Source organism: Garra rufa, chromosome 14, assembly GCF_049309525.1.
Source record: "Garra rufa chromosome 14, GarRuf1.0, whole genome shotgun sequence".
NCBI classification, from domain to species: domain Eukaryota; kingdom Metazoa; phylum Chordata; class Actinopteri; order Cypriniformes; family Cyprinidae; genus Garra; species Garra rufa.
In genome coordinates this window covers 24,248,183-24,267,798 of record NC_133374.1, presented here as the reverse complement: position 1 = coordinate 24,267,798, position 19,616 = coordinate 24,248,183, and the positions used below count along the sequence as shown (strand labels likewise).

General features: G+C 35.3%; 1 protein-coding gene across 1 annotated transcript in view; it reads right to left on the bottom strand.

The window, feature by feature from the left end:
• med13b (mediator complex subunit 13b) overlaps nucleotides 1–18,340 on the bottom strand; it is a 47,003-nt gene extending 28,663 nt beyond the window's left edge. Inside the window, exons 1-6 of the mRNA XM_073817651.1 lie at nucleotides 17,656–18,340; nucleotides 14,879–15,113; nucleotides 12,001–12,169; nucleotides 8,248–8,393; nucleotides 809–1,006; nucleotides 520–714 (exon numbers count right to left, since the gene is read on the bottom strand). Of these exons, the coding sequence (XP_073673752.1) occupies nucleotides 520–714; nucleotides 809–1,006; nucleotides 8,248–8,393; nucleotides 12,001–12,169; nucleotides 14,879–15,113; nucleotides 17,656–17,724 (1,012 nt within the window). The 5' untranslated portion in view covers nucleotides 17,725–18,340. The remainder of the gene's footprint in view (nucleotides 1–519; nucleotides 715–808; nucleotides 1,007–8,247; nucleotides 8,394–12,000; nucleotides 12,170–14,878; nucleotides 15,114–17,655) is intronic.
• Between the last annotated feature and the right edge of the window lie 1,276 nt (nucleotides 18,341–19,616).

Genomic DNA, 19,616 nt, shown 5'->3' with positions numbered 1-19,616 from the left:
ATTAAAACAAACAAAAAATATTAGAACAGTAAAATTCCTAATAGTGATTCCAATAATTACAAATTGCAATGATGTTTCTCTATTAATAGCGGTTGAGTAAGTGCATTTATTCAGCAACCACAATCGCAAACAAAAAAAGTCAAGATCTAATGATAGAACACAGACTGGCTAAATGACACTTTCATTTAAGCTGAACATCTCACATGGAGATCAATAAACTTCAACCTTGTTTGTCGGTGTTTTCAGATCATTATCAAAGCTTCCGGTTGCCAGATTGCAAAAATTAAGCAAAATACCGGGCAGAAGAGAAACTGAACTCTTGATATCTGGCAACCACACACATTAGGCTTACGTAGTAGAAGCATGTACAGCAGTCTGCGATAATATTTTTATAATAGAGATTTACATTTTAGTCTCGACTTTTATCGCCAATGATACTGATGTTGATATAGTCAGTTACCGTAGTTTTGTTAATGAAATGAACACTATACACAATAATTGAGAATGTAGTGGTGGTACCTGCTTGAGCCTCCTCAGGTGAAGTGGGAGGAGTCAGAGTGACTGAAGAGATGCCAGTATCTCCATGGATCATGTGACTGTGCTGACCTCCTGAGTAAGAGCCGGAGGAGGTGGAAGAGCTCACTGTGGCCATGACCGGGATGTCTGACTGGGCCACCAGCACCAGGTTGGCTGGGTACACCATCCTCACTCCAGCTGCACCACATAAATGATTACTTGCACTCGTACTATATATTAATTGAGATGATGCTGAACTCTCAATATGTATAGCTGAAAGTTTCTGACTTACCAACAACAACCTCAACAGCAGCCAAGGAATCATCCTCCCAGTCGAGGTCATCCATCTTGTCGTCTGCGACCTCCTTGGTGTTTGGGCCTATGGGATAGAACTGCTTCCATTCTTCAATCAGCTTTTGGGTCGGTGGATCTGACAGCTTGAAGGACTGGCCCGTCAGAGTCCCGCTCAAACCGTACGGAGAGAGGATCACTGGGGGAAAACAGACAGTATATGAGATACGGTCTCAATGTAATTGCAAATGTGATACTTCCTGTTAAAGTCTCTTTGTGGTAACCTGAGAACGAGAATGCTTAGGGCCACAAAGCCATAAAACGAAAGTCAAGAGCTCTGTCAATAATTCAGTTCACACTAGACAATAAACAAGACAATAAATAAAGTGCAAAGGCGCTTCCTTTTTAAAGTGTCATGAAACATGTGATTATTAGATGTTATTAACATGCTCTGCTTAGGATCTATAAGAATTTTTATGTTTTTTGTTTTAAAGAAATTTCTTCTGCTCATCAAGGATGTATTTATTTGATAAAAAATACAGAAAACTAATATTGAGAAATATTACTACACTTTAAAATAATGGTTTTCTATTATAAATAGGGGTGAGAATAAAATCGTTATTGCAATATATTGTTGTCCTCTGTCGCAATAAATAATCGATACTAGGGCTGCACGATAGGTCGTTTCTGCATCATCATCGCGATGTACGCATGCGCGATAGTCACATCGTGGCAGTCACGATGCAGGGCAAAAAAAAATTATATGTGTCTGATTTAAAAATGTACTTTCTATATTTCTAAACTTTCTATTCACGGATCTATATTTGTCTAAAATAAAGTAATTAACTCATATTTAAGGGTTCTTTAAAAACTAGAATGCACACGTTGCTTCACCTACTTCATGCATGCAGTCTCTGCGTGCGCATGGCAAAATGAGTGCGGGACGGGAGAAAAGCGCCGAAATGGAAGATTTGGTCGCAAAAAGAAACGCAACGTCGGTCATATGGAAGTATTTTGGATACAAAAAGGATGCTGCTGACCAAAAACAGGTGCTTTGTCGGGAGTGCCTGGCAGATGTTGCCACAACTCGCGGAAACACTACGAATTTAAGGGACCGTTCACATGTCGCGCCTAGCGTTTTCCACGCGTTTTTCTCCTTCTTTCCAAAGCGCTCTGTAACTTGAGTGGCAGAGTGGCGTCTGCCGTTGCTAAGCAACCATGACCCGCGCTCTCCTAAAGACGCGGAAGTTTCAGCAAAGATAAATAAACAAAGATAAATGGATTTCCAAAACTAAAAATTGCTTGCAGTAGCTCTGCTGCTAAAAAATGTTATCCCTTTAACAGCTATGATCAGCTGTTCCTCCATCTTGGCTAAGCTTTTAATGTTTTTCGTGAAAGGAAGAAGCTGATTTCCCTTTCATCAGGGTAAAAGAAACATTCATTATTAATTTCATATTAGAGCCTTGATTTGCCTGAATTGACAGTGAATAAGGTGAGACAAACTGTTTATGAAACTACCCAAAATAAGCTTTAAAAAGTATTTTATTTCAGGGTTTTGATTATACTGTACTTTTACTTTTTTTATTCTTTGAAAATGCTTACAAAATTACCCCAATTATTCTTGAATTATTATTTGATTTTTAAGCAGTTCAAAACAACCTGATGAACATAATGAATTTGTACACATCGCAATATATATCGCAAGAAAAAAATATATCGCAATGTAATTTTTTCCCAATATCGTGCAGCCCTAATCGATACACTAACGGCCAATATCAATATTTTATTACAACACAAAATGATTAATTTACCCATTGTCAGTGTCACTACCCAGTATCTACCATTCTGTTTGCGGGGGCGCTATTCGAGTAAAAAGGGGTAAAGTGGCGGAAGCAGCGGCCAGTGAAGAACACAAGTTAACTAACAACAACGGAGACGCGAGAAGAATGGTGGAAAATAATGAAAAACAAATCAAAGACCCACCCACTAGTTGAGCAAGCTGAACAGTTAGTGTTCCTCAAGAAGAATATGCCTTGATGTGTCCACTGTTCAGGTTAACGTAAAGCACTTTACAGTAACTTACTACTGACGTTTCAGTATCATGGTTTACACGTTAATTAATGTTCATATTGTTTTTTAATGTTCATGCACTTTTATCTGTCTAGCTGTACAGTGTTTACATTTAAGACCAGGAGGCAGTGAGTTATTATCCAAATGCATATTTCTTTGCACAATGTTGGAAATGTTGGCATTAAAAAAAATACATAAGATTTCCTTATTATGGGTATTTTTTTCTTTTTCAGTTACATATATCGTGATATATCGTTGCTGAAATTTCTTCCAATATATTGAATATCGTAGATATCGCGAATCGTGATATTATCATTATCGTGGGCCACATATCGCCACAGAATTGAATCGTGAGTTACCTGTATCGTCCCACCCCTAATTATAAATGCTGTAAAATATAGTTTATTCATGTGATGCAAAGCTATATTTTCATAATCCATTACTCCAGTCTTCAGAAATCATTCTGATTTATTAACAATATGCTGATTTATTATTAATCTTGGAAACTGTTTTTTTGCTGCTTAATATTTTTTGGAACAACCTGTGATACTTTTTTCAGGATTCTTTGATGAATTAAAAAAAAAAAAAAAAAAACTGCATTTCTTCCTAACAATATAAGTCTTTAAAATTTCAGGTCTTTAAAAAAAAAAACAACTTTATTTATATAACATATCTTGCTGAAAAAAAAAAAACAACCCGAAACATTTGAACGATAGTTTATATTATTACAAAATATTTTTTTTAAATAAATGCTGTTCTTTCTTTACTTTTAAAAGTATCACAGGTTCACAAAAAATAATAATTAATGAAATATTAATAATAAATCACTAAAGACTGGAGTAATGATGCTGAAAATTTAGCTTTGCATCACAATAAAGTATGTTTTAAAGTACATTAAAACAGTAAACCACTATTATAAATTGCAATAATATTTCATAATATTACATTTTTTTTCTGTGTTCTGTACAATCAAATAAATGCAACTTTGATGAGCATAAGAGACTTCTTAAATAAAATTTAAAATCTTTCTAATCCCCAAATTTTTTTAACAGTAGTGCATGTCTCATAATTATTATCTATTCATTTATTTTATTTTAGTTTTCATTGAGGTACAATTATATTTTTATTCAAATTCAGAATCAGTTTTTTTATATACATTTTTACATTTCAGTTCAAGTATCACCATTTTAGTAGTTTTTGTTATTTTTTTATTTATTTCTCTCTATACATTTTTTATTTATTTGTGTATGTGTGTGTATATGTTTCTTTCTCAGTGTTTTAATACACCAAGTTATTTCAGTTAACATTTAAGCTAACAATTTTTTATTTTAGTTTTAGTTATTTATATTAACCCTAATATACACTGAATATATTTTAAATATATATACATTTTTTCTCCTATGATTCTTAAATGCATAAACATTTATTTGAAATATTTTTATTTGTAGCATTAACAACCTCTTTCCTCTCACTTTTGGTCAATTTAAGGCATCCTTGCAGAATAAATGTATCCATTTCTTAAATAAAAAAGGAAAAAAGTATATAACTTATTAGCAAACATGAACTGCAGTGTGCAGCTCCTTTGAAGCAAAATGAAACTGACAATTGACTGAAGCACAAACAGTTGCATTATCTCTCCTCCTCCTCCTACAACTTCCGAAGCTTTCCACACCTACAATTGCACATTATTCAAAACTGTGGTGAGATCTGACCTGTGCTGATACAGCGATACAGCATGAGACTTTAACACAAACCAAACACACAGCAAGTGAAAACTTGGCGTGTCTCAACACGTGTTTGAGCAATAAAAACATTCACAACACAAGAGAGTTCATATACTTTTATAACAGGCTAATTAAGCGTATTGTTAGAAACAAGAACGACAGTCATATCAAAAAGCACTAGCTACATAATCAGTCAATTTCCATGCAGATAAGCACTACTTGAGAGGATGTTTGGCTCCAGTATTCAAGACAATAAAATATGAAGGGATAATAAGAATAAGTGCACTTGGCAGTCAACATCATGGCTGTTGCAAATACATATAACAGCAGTCTAACATAAGCATTAGCTGCCCTCGGGGAGACGGTTAATGAACTAACACAAGCCAGACAACTGAGCACAAGCCTTGTGAACAAGCTTTGCCAAAGTCAATCTTGAGCCATTACAGTGAGAGCAACTGGAAGAAAACGAAATGAAAAATCTGTCAATCTATGACTGCTAGCCACTTAGAATGGAGCGCAAACAAGCGTCAGATAAAGAGGTTTGTCATCACCTCTTAAAACAAGGACTCTCTCTTTAAACAAATATTTTACTCTTATTACAAGTTGAGCCTTACGGAAAACCGTGGAATGACTTGCTATCATGCTATCAACACAGGACTTAAAGGAGTAGTTCACTTTCAGAACAAAAATGTACAGATAATGTACTCACCCCCTTGTCATCCAAGATGTTCACGTCTTTCTGTCTTTTAAAGGAAAACATTTCAGGATTTCTCTTCATATAATGGACTTATATGATGCCCCTGAGTTTGAACTTCTAAAATGCAGTTTAAATGCAGCTTCAAAGGGCTCTAAATGATCCCAGCCGAGGAAGAAGTGTCTTATTTAGTAAAACGGTTATTTTCTAAAATCATTTACAATTTATATACTTTTTGAATCTCTACACAGAGTACACACAGAGTTAGACAAGATGAGCATTTGAGGTTAAAAAGTACATAAATTGTCTTTTTTTGAAAATAACCAATCATTTTGCTAGATAAGACCCTTCTTTCCTGGGCTTTCCATCGTTTAGAGCTATCTGAAGCTGCATTTTGGAAGTTCAAACTCGGGGGCACCATAGAAGTCCATTTTATGGAGAGAAATCCTGAAATGTTTTCCTCAAAAAACGTAACTTCCTTACGACTGAAAAAGAAAGACATGAACATCTTGGATGACAAGGATGAACTACTCCTTTAATTTATATCTAACCTGGAATATTGCTTTAAAAAAAACAACAACAGCATTTCCAAAGGACTGACGTTGATCGGACATAGGAGAACAGGTTGAGAAGAAACACAGATGCGTCGTGTTCAGAATAAAACATACTGTTCCCAGTGGTAATGCAAGTCGCAAGCTTGTGAACTCAGCTCCCTGGAGGGAACGGTGGTGATGTAACAAAGCTGAAAGCCGGAGAAGTACTGAATCTGGAAAACACCTCATCAGGGCCACAGTGGGGCTACACTGAGATAATGACTACCACAAGAGGAGCAGCGTCTCAGAGGTGTTAACATGATGTAGGCCTTCCATTACTGCGCCCTTGAGCAGAGGAGAAAACATGTGTTTGCCGCTAGTCTGACTGCTGAGGCAACAACAAACCACAAAAAAAGACAACAGAACAAAGGGGAGGACCCGTCATCTTTTCAGTTTTGACACTAAAGCGTAAAATTCCCTCTCAAGTCCACTATCATTATGTGCTTCACAGCGAGCACTAAACTTTCCACTTTTGTCTATCAATACAACTGTGTGACATCACGTGAGTCAATAAAACCAAATCTACAAATGAGTTGGACAGCATTATTTTCACATACGTCAGGTTCACATTACAGCTTTTTTTTGCTCACAGTTTTGACTATTTTTCTTGCAATTGCGAGTTTACATTTCGCAATTCTGACTCTTTCTTAGAACTGTAAGATATAAACTTGCAATTCTATTAAATAAAGTCAGAATTGCGAGATATAAACTTGTAATTTTGACTTTTTTTCTTAGAACTGGATGATATAAACTCACAACTGTGAGTTATAAAGTCAAAATAGTGGGATTAAAAATTCTAATTTGCATCATGTAATTGCCCAAAAAAAAGTCAGAATTGTAAAATAAAAAGTCGCAATCACAGGCTTCCATATTTATTTGGTCAAAAATACAGAAAAAAAACAGTATTGTGAAATAATATTTCCATTTAAATTAACTTTATTTTTCTATTTTATTTAAAAAATGAAATTTCAGCAGACATTATATCAGTCTTCACATGATCCTTCAGATATCATTCTAACTGGTGAAAACCATGATCATTTTTCCTGAATTAAATTAATAAAAAGTTTAACTAGATTAATAGAAAATTCATAAGAATACAATTGATTTTAAATCAATATAATATAAATATTTTATAAAATAAAATGTCTGCTGTTTTGCTGTCACTTTTAATCAGTGTAATGCATCCTTGAATAAAATAATTTCTAAAAAAAAAAAAAAAAAATTACTGGCTCTAAGAAATGTAATGCAACCTTGAATAAAATCATTTATTTTTTAAACGTTCTTGCCGAGTCCAAACCTTTAAACAGTAGTGTATATTATACTAATAAAATAATGTACAGCATTATATTATATACAAAAAAATATATCCTTGCAATGTGCTAAAGATTACATTTAACAAATTAGTTTTATTAAAAATTAACTTTATGTGAGCTTTAAATCATGGCAAAGGTAACCTAAAGTTAAACAGAGGAAAAAGCATGCAAAATTAAATATTCTGTCAACCCCAAAAAAAAAAAAAAAAAAAAAAATTTGTTAACCAACATGGCATGAGTTTTGTGCACAAAATTTGTATGCCCTATGAAATGTGTTTTATTTTTTCCCCAAATTCCATTTTTCCATTCTATTTTTTCAGTTTTTATTTTTATTTTTCAGGACTACATTTAATGGTTAAATTGTTATTAATAAAAAAGCATGTCTAATTAATTTAAATAATGAAACTATTTAACATCAGTTTATTAAATGTTTAACAAAAATTATGTTTATGGTCCCATGAAATGTTTTATTTTTTTAGCATATCTAAATATTTGAATGCATGAAAGCAAATTAATTTATTGAAATACATTTTTACAATAGCCTGAAGAAGTTTTTTTTTCCTCTGTGCTGTGTATTTAAATTTTTCTGGTTACAAAATGAGGGCTTAAAACATTCATGTCTTTTAATTAATTTTATTTTTTAGAAAACCAATGGATTTACTATTCAAATAAAACATGGAAGAGATAGTGTTACAGAACTATATTACTGGCTTCAAGTTAAACAGAACTTTTATTTGACAGGTTGAAAACCTGTATATGATATGCCAAATGAAACAGTAAAATGCTCATGAAGTACTCTGAGCAGTTTTGGAGATGTTGTTCATGTTTTTATGTCCTCATTTAGTGAGACAATAGATGCTGAAATCACTGCACGCATCACATGTGCTTTGGTGTGTTTAGTAAACAAAACCTTGTGTCTGCTTAATTTATTTACACAGAGACAAGCAAAACATGCAGGATTCATATTTAAATAGTCTTTGTAGCTTAATATTTACAGAAACTAGTCCATATCTCGATTTGAATCTACAGATCAGGAATGCTCCTACCTTGAACCGAGCTGCTGCTCTGCTGGGCCAAAGTCAGGTGCTCCTCACTCAACAGATAGACAGGCTGGTGTTGGTTAATATCCACGCTGGTGCACACGTTGCTGTCTCCATGTACAAAGAACGTGAAGGAGCAGGACAGGTGCTCACTGCAGAGGAGGAGGAACAAATGGAGGATTACTGAAGAGCCTGGAGTTACAGCTTGAGAGAAAGTAGCACACTTCCTGGAGGTCTCTGGGAACGGTGTGTTGACAGCTGAGGTCTTCACAGTGTGTTTACAGGCTTAGTGCCCAGAGAGCTACAGTTAGTGAACGAACCTTGACCAGGAGTACTATGACAAGGTTTGGAAAAATACTAGAACGTTAGATAATCGAGTATCATATTACAAGTTCAGAGACTTCAACCTTGAGGTTTTATAAAGTGTTTGATTAAATCCTAGAACACATAATGAACGTTTCACACTCTGATGTGCTTTGTAGCACACTTTCTTAAAGTTAACAACCCAACACCTGTGAGTGTGTGACCCGCAGGCTAGAGTAAACAGCTGTTACAGTGTAACCAAACATGCAGGTGATGAGTGATCAAATTTACACATTAAGAAAACATCAACTGAACTCAAATAGTATTCTCATAGCTTCATACCATCACGGTTGAACCACTGAAGTAACATGGACTACTTTAAAGATGTCTTCACTACCTTTCTGGGCTTTGAACATGTCAATTGTGTTGCCTTCTATGCAGGGTCAGAAGGCTAATGTTAATTTGTCTTCAATGAAGGATTGATGCGTTTGGAATGACATGAGGGTGAATAACTAATGACAGAATTTTTATTTTTGGGTGAACTAATTCTAAGGAAAAATCTGAAACACTTATAAGGGAATGCACTATGCAGTGCTGCACAACAAATAACAACATAATCAAACAGTAAAATAATTAATAAGGATAAAAATGTACAATGCCTCTATGTGGGAAAACAATTGTCATTTACAATGCTTCACGGGAGTGGGCAGCTGCTGATGAGCTAGTCTGCCGCCATTTCTGTTTCCATGGTAACAGAAACTTCTCTGATAGGTGGGATTTCTGTTTAGGATTTTTTTTAATAACATTGAAAACATACTGACTTGTGGCTAATTTGAAAGCTTTAAAATCAATTTGTAATGAAAATTCAGCTTGTCTAACTTTTGCATGTCTAAATGCATGTTATTGATCTTATTGTGAACAATTAATCCATTCATTTTTTCTATTCTTTTTTTTGGACCTTGTACATTTTTTATTAAAATGCCAATTACAGACTTTTATCTTGCAATGTATGCTTAAAGGGACAATTCACCCAAAAATGAAAATTATGTCATTAATTACTCACCATCATGTCATTCCAAACCTGTAAGGCCTTTGTTCATCTTCTAAACACAAATTAAGATATTTTGATATCACTTAGATATACAGTTGAGGTCAATAGTTTACATACACCTTGCAGAATCTGTAAAATGTTAGTTATTTTACCAAAGTAAGAGGGATCATACATTTAATTAGTACTGATCGGAATAAGATATTTCACATAAAAGACGTTTACACAGTTCACAAGAGAAAATAATAGTTGAATTTATAGTTGTTCATGAGTCCCTTGTTTGTCCTGAACAGTTAAACTGCCTGCTGTTCTTCAGAAAAATCCTTCAGCTCTCACAAATTCTTTGGTTTTTCAGCATTTTTGTGTATTTGAACCCTTTCCAACAATGACTGTATGATTTTGAGATTCCTCCTTTCACACTGAGGACAACTGAGGGACTCATACTCAACTATTACAGGAGGTTCAAACACTCACTGATGCTCCAGAAGGAAACACAAGGCATTAAGAGCCAGGGTGTAAACTTTTGAACAGAATGAAGGTGTATATTTTTCTTATTTGGCCTAAATATCATATTTTCCATTTAGTACTGCTCTTCAGAATCTAAAAAACATGGATCTCAAAACCATACAGTCATTGTTGGAAAGGGTCCAAATACACAAAAATGTATGATCCCTCTTATTTTGGCAAAATTATATATTTTGCAGCTTCTGCAAAGTGTACGTAAACATTTGACCTCAACTGTACTTTACAATGACAAACAATATCTGTCAGTAATTCCATTACAGCAGGACTTGAATCTGAGCCCTTGGTAGGTATATTTGGAAAGATCCATTATGATTATAATCCAAAGTCATCGTTTATTTCTGTTCCAAATATATTCGCACTACAGACAAATAATGCTCTTTTTAATGCCATTTACAATTCGACTTTCCAGAACTTTACAGTGACAGCTCTCTCTTTGCATGCCTGAACACAGTAGCCCATTTTCATTCAGAAACACCAATGCAGAGAACCAGAACTTCCTGCCTTTAAGCCAACAGTGCATGCTCTCACTGGAGGGATCGAGTGATGACCCCTGGTAACACTAGATGGTACAGTGCCAACATTACCCTGTACAATGCCAGAGAAAAAGAAAGAAACAGAAAGAGAAAGAGAGAGAGAGAGAAATGGGGAAGCCTGCATTCCTCAAACATCTTTTGAGCACACTTAGTGTCATCACAACACCACCAGTAAACCACTACAAACCTCACACAGACAGATGGCACTTCAAAGCATGTGCACAACCCTATGCACTACCATTTAAAAGCTTGAGTATGATGAATACTTTATGGTAATTATGGATTAAAATTGATTAAAAGTTAGCGCAAAGGCACTTATAATATTGCAAAATATTAAAATAACAGCTGTTCTTTTGAACTTTCCATTCAAAAAAAGAATCTGAAGAGACTTTCTATACAAAAACAAACAAGTTTTCAGTAATGATCTTAAGTTACTTTAGAAGCAAATCAGCATATTAGAATGATTTCTGAAGCATCATGTGACACTGAAGACTGGAGTACTGATGCTGAAAATTCAGCTTTGCATCACAGAAATAAATTCCAAATATATATTTTTTAAAAACCTCAAACATTTAAATGGTAGCGTATATTCAGTGCTCAATGTGATCTAACAGCATTCAATCTCACTTGTCTGCTTTTTTCATGGAAAAACAAAGCAGCTGTGAGTATCAATGCTGATTAGGAAGAACTTTGGATGTCTGACATCTTTTCAAGTTCAGGCAGAGCTGAACAAGTGAAAACGAAATGGTGGTTCCTGTTGACCTACCTAGTGTGAAACCGCACAGTCAGTGTTTTGTGAGAAGAGTAAGCTCTTCATTAAAACTTAGACAGAGGAAGCAGCCGCACTTTCCAGCTCTTGCATCCTTAACTGACACCGAGTGCACCGTGCGCACACCCACAGCAGGAAGCCATATCCTCCCACCCACAGACACACAACACCTCTGCCCTGAGGGAGCCAATGACATCTATGCAAATAAGACAGACAATTAGACGGACCGCATCTTCTGCCCCTCCCTGCATTATTGGAATGTTTCACTTAAGACAGGCACTTCATTAGGATGACGACACGCTCTGGTGCAACTCTCATGCAAACAAACAGAGCATCCCGGGAGGTTACGCGACAGAATCGCTGGCTTCCAGTGCAGGGGCTCTTTCTCTCACAAGAATGCCAACAGCCTGATGTCACTCGTCTGCTGCGACAAACAATGAGGATCATGCTGTTAAATGCCGCAGCTTACGGCATGCATCCGCATCGCTGGGCATGAAAACGCACCAGGTTGTCTGCAAAACGTAAACAAGGCGCACAGCAGCCACGGTTTCAGTCGTCGGTTTGCACGTCGTGTCTTTTACCTCTTGTTGATGGGCTTCTCATCCTTCTCGTAGGGTTTGACGAACCACTTGCCGATGCGAACGAAGGATCGGTTCATGAGGCAGCGCTCCAGCAGGTTATGGATGGCTTTGAAGAGCAGCGTTCGGCACTCGTAGCTCAGGCCGCTATCCCACGAACCGTCCTCATTACCTGTGAGACACAGAGGACAGATCAGTACTCTATTATATCTGCATGCTCAACTGCTGCTGGCCCAGATAAGAGCCTTTACATCACTTTTATGTCAATTATAATGCATACGATTTAAAAGGGATAGTTCATCCAAAAAATGAAAATGTCCCCATTCTAGATGTATGAGGCTTTCTTCATTCAGACGAATACATTTGGAGTTATATTAAAAATGTCCTGGCTCTTCCAAGCTTTATAATGACAGAAAATGGGTGTTGAGATTTTGAAGTTTAATAAAATGCATAAATCAATCATAAAAAGCGCTCCACATGGCCACAAGGGGTTAACAAAGACCTTCTAAAGCAAAATTTGGGTAAGAAAAATGTCCATATTTAAAACTTTATAAATCGTAAACTCTTACTTCCGCTAACGCACATTCACGAGAGAGTGCCGTTCCTGCAGATGACGTAAGACTTAGGCGCCGTTCACATGAAGCGTCTTTTGCGCGCGCAAGTTCGTTATTTCAAATAGAGACGCACGGCTTGTGCGCGCATATTGGAAGCGACGCGAGGCGCACGCGGTGCGACGCGCTCGTTTTTTCCAGGCGCGTCCGCGCAGCATCGATTTAAAAACATCTCAACTTTTCAGAATGTCGCAAGCGCACCGCAGGTCATGTGACATGAACTAACCAATCAGCTACCTCACGTTTTTCCGTTACATTGAAACCTCAGCAGAAACATGGAGGAGCAGCTCATCATTGTGGTCCAGGGATTTCCTGAACTTTATGATTTGTCAAGCCCCCATTATTTTGACGCTAAAAGAAAAAACAATGCATGGAGACGCATAGGCTTGGAGCTAGAGCGCAGCTGATGGTTGTTTAGAAACGGCAGACGCTTCCGGAGCGCAAGCGCCCGAGCGCTTTGTTGATAAGGAAGACAGCGGCACGCCTAGCGTTTTCCACGCGTTTTTAGGCGCGACATGTGAACGGCCCCTTAGGCATAATGTAATCTCTGGTGAGAAGTGACTAATGTGAAAGTGCAGAGAAGAAAGCAAAACAAAACATCGGTCAGAAATTAAAAGCACAAAACGAGGATTTATAAAGAATGGATGAATCGCATTCGATTTTGAACGCGACATTGCGTAGCTTTTCAGTGATCTACGGCTCAGTGTTTTAAATACCGCGCCATCAGAACGCACGTGATGGAGATTTACTACTAATCACAGAACCGGCTTTACTGATGAGATACGCATGACAATCGCATGCGATTTATTGCACAGCCCTACCCAAGAGTAGACTTGAACGCACGTACAACAGTTAGCGGAAGCTAGAGATTACGGTTTATAAAAGTTTAAATATGGATATTTTTCTTAAACAAATGCTTTGATTCACTTTAGAAGGCCTTTGTGAACTGCCCAGAGCAGTATGGGGTACTTTTCATGATGGATGGATGCACTTTTTTGGGTTTCAAAATCTCAACACCTATTCACTGCCATTATAAAGCTTTGAAGAGCCAGGACATTTTTTTTAATATAACTGCAACTGTATTAGTCCGAAAGAAAAAAAGTCATATACACCTAGAATACACCATTCATTTTTGGGTGAACTATCCCTTCAGAAGAAAACACAAGGCCAGGGTGTAAACTTTTGAACAGAGTGAAGATGTGTATATTTTTGCCTAAATATTTTCCCATTTAGTACTGCTCTTCAGAAACTACAAAAGACACATGTTTCCCAGAAGTCAAAATAAGTTACATTTACCCTGATCTTCAATGCATTGTGTTTCTTTCTGAAGCATCAGTGAGTGTTTGAACCTTCTGTAATAGTTGCTATTTTTAAAACTCTAACCAAACCCAAACTTTTTGAATGGTAGTGCATTTTTTTTAAACTTTTGGTTAGGCAATAAATTATTAGGTACTTTACTGGAAATAACAGCTAAAAATGATATCAAGTTAAACAACTTTAACATAACACGCAGATGATTTCTTGATAATTATAGCCTTGGTTCAACCACGACTATAATTATCAAGTCATTCTTTTAATTTTCACCTACGTTAATACAACAATGCTCTGACAGGTCATGTGATGATTACGTCTACTGGCCTGAAACTGAATTTTAGGTTGAGACCTGCCTATGGCTCCATCTCAGACCTCAAGAGTGTTTGTTGTTGAAAGGGATTTCATAAGGGAACAAATAGTTCAAAGAACCAAGAAATTAACCTCACTTAGCTCTTCATTGATTAAGTATTGATCAAGCTATTATGGTAATAAAAGGTGGATGAGAAAACAGATGTTTTATCCCCCTTTAGAGTAGAATCAAGTCTCACCTTAAAAAAAAAAAAAGATTTATGCCTAACCAGCCTAAATAAGCATCGTTAACCTTTTTATCATTAACCACAGTTTCCTCTTTATGAAGAGTGGCTTATATATAATATATGTATTTGTTTTACATATATTAATAGGTATGCTAAGAAAAATAAAGTCTCAAAGTCTCACTGTGGACATACTAAAATCTTTGAATACTTTTGCTTTGATGCAATTGCAATTAATGCAGTTTGCAAACCTCAACAACTGCAATATCAATAACCGGTCTATGACTAATGTCTGGAAAAACACCTCCAGTCTAACCACCAATTTAGCTAGGAAAAATTCAGCTTAACCTCTTGACAAGCAACATGTCATCTCTAACTATTGTGTATGCACGTTACACTTCGGAAGATGTGTGTCAGACGTACATGATAGGTCATGGTGGACGAGCTCGGCGAAGTTGGGGTCGTCTCCCCACCAAAAGATCCAGAGCTCCCGCCGGCCCGGGGTCTGGTGCCTTCGCCACACGCTCAGCACGTCTGCCTTCAGGCAGCGACTGAAGCTGCACAGGATGGGGTCCTCCTCCGTCACCGGGAAGAGGATGGGGGACGAGGTGGGGCCCTGCCATACAAAACACTTCCATTTGATCCCTGTGAGGTCAGCCTGAAGGCAAAAAGAGAGGGAGAATGTGTTAGAAAAATCCATCATGTGGGACGACTGAGCAACCAGTGATAAAGCGACAACTTTGCTAGGGTTAATAGACATGGATATGCAAAAACACAGCCAAAATGGCAATCTAAGTGTCTGATCGTGCAACTTTGAAAAATGTAGACATGTAAGAGTAGTTCTTCTGTGACTAATGCGAGATGACGCCATCTAACCATGCCCATTAAGGATAATGAATCAACATATAAGCCTATTTGTAATTCGCCATCAGCATTAAGTTGAGAAAAACTTTGACTTTTGTTTAGCTGGAAGGCCACTTTGGTAAGTATCTGAAAACTTTTCATATGCATCATTTACACTTCTTAAACGGAAAACAACAGTAATTTTGCTGAGAAAGCATTGTTTTTGCACTTTTTGTTGATGTAAAATGTAGACGAAATTATAATAACCCCAGACAAACAAAAATGAGATGACATTTCCAGTCATAAATCTGCATTAAAAGTTCAATTCAAACAATCGGGATTTGTGTAACGCAGTACTTTTTCCAATATGTCCATATAAATATGAGTTTTTGGTGCAAGAAGGAAGTGAAATAAGGCCAGACAGACAGGAAGCGTATTATGAATACTTGGCTCTTGTTTACAGATCACTCTACAACCACCAATTGAAGAAACTAACGTAGGTGTATATAGGAAAATTAGGGTTTTATTACCACATATTACACATGCAAAGCACATGCTTTACTAGTAGAAAACCAAGAAGATGATTAGACTTCATAACAAGGACAAAACCGAAAGCACAAACAGAATTAAATGGCTATTATGATCCGTTCTTTCTTATCAATGTTCACATATACTGTATAAATATGAGGAATTATGTAATGTGACATTAATTTACCTTAACTTCTTTTACTTTATTTCTCCAGCTGGAACTTTTTTATTAAAAGTTAGTTTATGATATGTTACGTTAAATTATGCAAAATGAGCCATTATCTAATTAAATATGTCCAGAAGAGACAGCTAGACATTCAAATTTAGTTTAAGACTCTTGTTTCATTCTGTTGACATATTAACGTTTTTACAGCTGGATTTTTTTATTACTCTATAAATCAGAAAACACTGTTAACCGCCAGTATGTTTAAGAATAAAATATTATATAAACCAGGCAAATGATATATAAACAAACCGCTTTAAACAGATATAGGCACAAATAAAAAATGTGGAGTTATTGTTGTCACAAATGTCATTTTTCCATGTCAAAAAATATACATGTTTTAAAACTCAAAAAAAGTACTCAAAAATGATATGTACTATATGTAACCAAGGATCACAAAACCAGTCTTAAGTAGCATGGGTGTATTTATAGCAATAGCCAAAAATACATTTTAGGGGTAAAAATAAAGATCATGTTCCATTAAAATACTTTGTAAATTTCCTACCATAAATATATCAAAGCTTAATTTTTTGATTAGTAATATGCATCGCTAAGAACTTCATTTGGACAACTTTAAAGACTTTTTCAATATTTGGATTTTTTGCACCCTCAGATTCCAGATTTTCAAATATAGTAGTGGATCAAAGCTTATACTTCCATCAAAGTTGTACTAAAACCAAAACAATACCCGTTCATGTCTTAGGACAAGTTTCAATCAATGAAAAGCTTATTTATTCAGCTTTCAGATGAATAAATCTCAATTTCAAACAAACTGACCCTTTGAGTGATTTTGTGGTCTAGGGTCACATATAATGTTTTCTCTTTTTATGTTCTAAATGTTATACAGTAGATGTTTTGATATCTTTTTCTATCACTCCATAAATCTAAAAAAACTATTTCCACTATGTTTTTAGTAATAAAATTATGTGAAAACCAGATAAATGTTATATAAACAAAAACCCTCAGTGAAAACCTTCAGAATACAGATAGGAAAAAATGTAAACTTTGCTGTGCGCAAGTACTACTTAAACTGAGATTTTTGGCTCAGTGCATTAGAAAAACAAACTTTGAGAAAATCATATACGACATAACATTATAATTTAAATCCACAAGCGCAGATAGACAAAATGTAATAAGATGAAGACTAAAACGTGTATTTTGGACGTTTTCTTTCCACTAATATGAAAACAGACATGTTATGAAAGCAAACTAGCCTGTAATCTCCAAATTAGCCAGTGCACAAAAACAAACAATGGTTTTGCCTGTAGTGTCCAGGATTTGATTGTGGATGTGGTTCAACATCACTCTCCCTAAAGCTGTTTTTGTACTTAAGAGTTACTTCATGCCAACAACTTGCAGCTTGTTCCAGCCAGTTAGTTCAGCAAGTGTTTACCAACGTTAGCAAACACGACCTAAATAACACAACAAAGCCGTATCTCACTCGCCAACCTCCGTGTACACAACACAAACACACGCTTGAATGTCTAATATATATTTACAAGCCGGTAACAGTGGCGGTTTAGTTCGTATTAAGATCAACAGGCCTCTGTTTGATTGACTGGCCGGCTAAAAATGGCTTCTGGCCCTCAGTCAGTTGATCTCTTACCAGACAGAATAGATTGGAGTGGCAGTCCTCCAGGCTCGCCCCGTTGGGTACAAAACAAGAACTCATCATCAAAGCGCAGTCCGGCGAGCCATCCTCTCTTTCAGATCCCAGGAACAGATAATGCGATGGCTTTTGGACCGGGTCTCCGTCTCTCGGACACAATCAGCAGGACGGGTTCGCGTCCAGCGAGCTAATTAGCTTAGCTCCGCTATTACTCCGCTAGAGGTTACTCACTTACCAGGAAAAAATGCGCTAAAAACTTCCTGCGCGCATTTACCATGATCCGCGGTGAGATATTGTTCTCCCCCCAGATTTGTTACATCAAAATAATGTGTAATTTCAGTAGTCCGAGGGGGTAGGGAGGTGAATTCAGCCCTCCCCCTTTAGCTTAGCATAGCATCGGGCTAGCTGGGGTTAGCCTGGCTAAGCGAGGCAGCAACAAACAGTTCAAGCCAGAAGAGTTCAGCTTCAAATTTCACCAAAAACCACTCGCTCCTTTCTAGGTCTTCGCCGGAGTGTCGTCGATGGCCATTCACGGACAAGCTGGCGGTGAAAGTGAAAGGTTCCGGTTAAAAAGTAGAGTTAAAAGAGGCAAGGCTGTGCTGTGCTCAGCTGTGTCTCACTGGTTTGTTTGAATACATTGGTCGCATCCTTTAATGGCGGCCACAGGGACACAACTCTACTACACTCTACTCCAGTCTACTCTACTCTACTCGGCTCCGATTGGCAGCGCTGCGACTCGATAGAGGAAAGAGTCGATGCTGGATTCCATAAAGCTCCAAAAGAGTCGATTCGCCCATAGAGCTGTCAACTCCATTTAGGGAGATTTTTTTTTTTTTTAATTTTAAATTTAGAAAGTATCTGCATAAAAATATTATTATAAATCTGATTATTATTTGACAAAAATTACTTAAAACAATGTGAAATGTACTCTTTTTTTTACTTATAATGCTGTACACTTATATAGTATTTTATTATTTTATTGTTCTATTTTAATTTAAACATATTTTTATGATCAATAATATAGGAACATATAGAAATTGCAGTATTTCTACAATAAAATAAAATCATGTAATGTGCTATTTTTATAATAAATAATGATATAGATATAAAATAATAATAGAATAAATAATAGAAAGTAAAGATTTTACATATAATATTTTATACATATTTATAATAATTGTATATTTGCTGTTATATGGGTCTTTATTCATGATATTTTATAACTAAATAAATACTTTATAATATGATGCAAATAAATACATACGTTAAAAATAAAATTAATAATAAAAAGTAATATTTTACACATATTTTATATATATTTATAATTGTATTTTTTTACCAGTATATATTTTTTTATAGTTGATATTTAATAATTAAATAAATAAATACATTGTGATACATTGTCTAACTGTACTCTCAATGATGACATTTTTTATATATATAAATAAATAAATAAAGATATAAATAATTATATAGATCTAAAATAATAATAGGTAAATAATAGAATAAATAATAGAAAGTGAATATTTTACACATAATATTTTATACATATTTATAATAATTGTATACTTGCTGGTATATATGGGTCTTTATTAATAATATTTTATAAATAAATAAATAAATACTTTATAATATGATACAAATAAATACATAAGTAAAAAATATAATAAATAATAGAAAGTAATATTTTAGACATATTTTATGTATATTTATAATTGTGTTTTTTTTTTACCAATATTTATCTTCATTCGTAATTGATATTTAATAAATATATAAATAAATACTTTGTAATAGGATGCTTCATAAATACATAAATCAGTCAATCAATAAACGGACAAACAATCATACAAATATATATATATATATATATATATATATATATATATATATATATATATATATATATATATATATATATATATATATATATATATATATATATATATATATATATATAT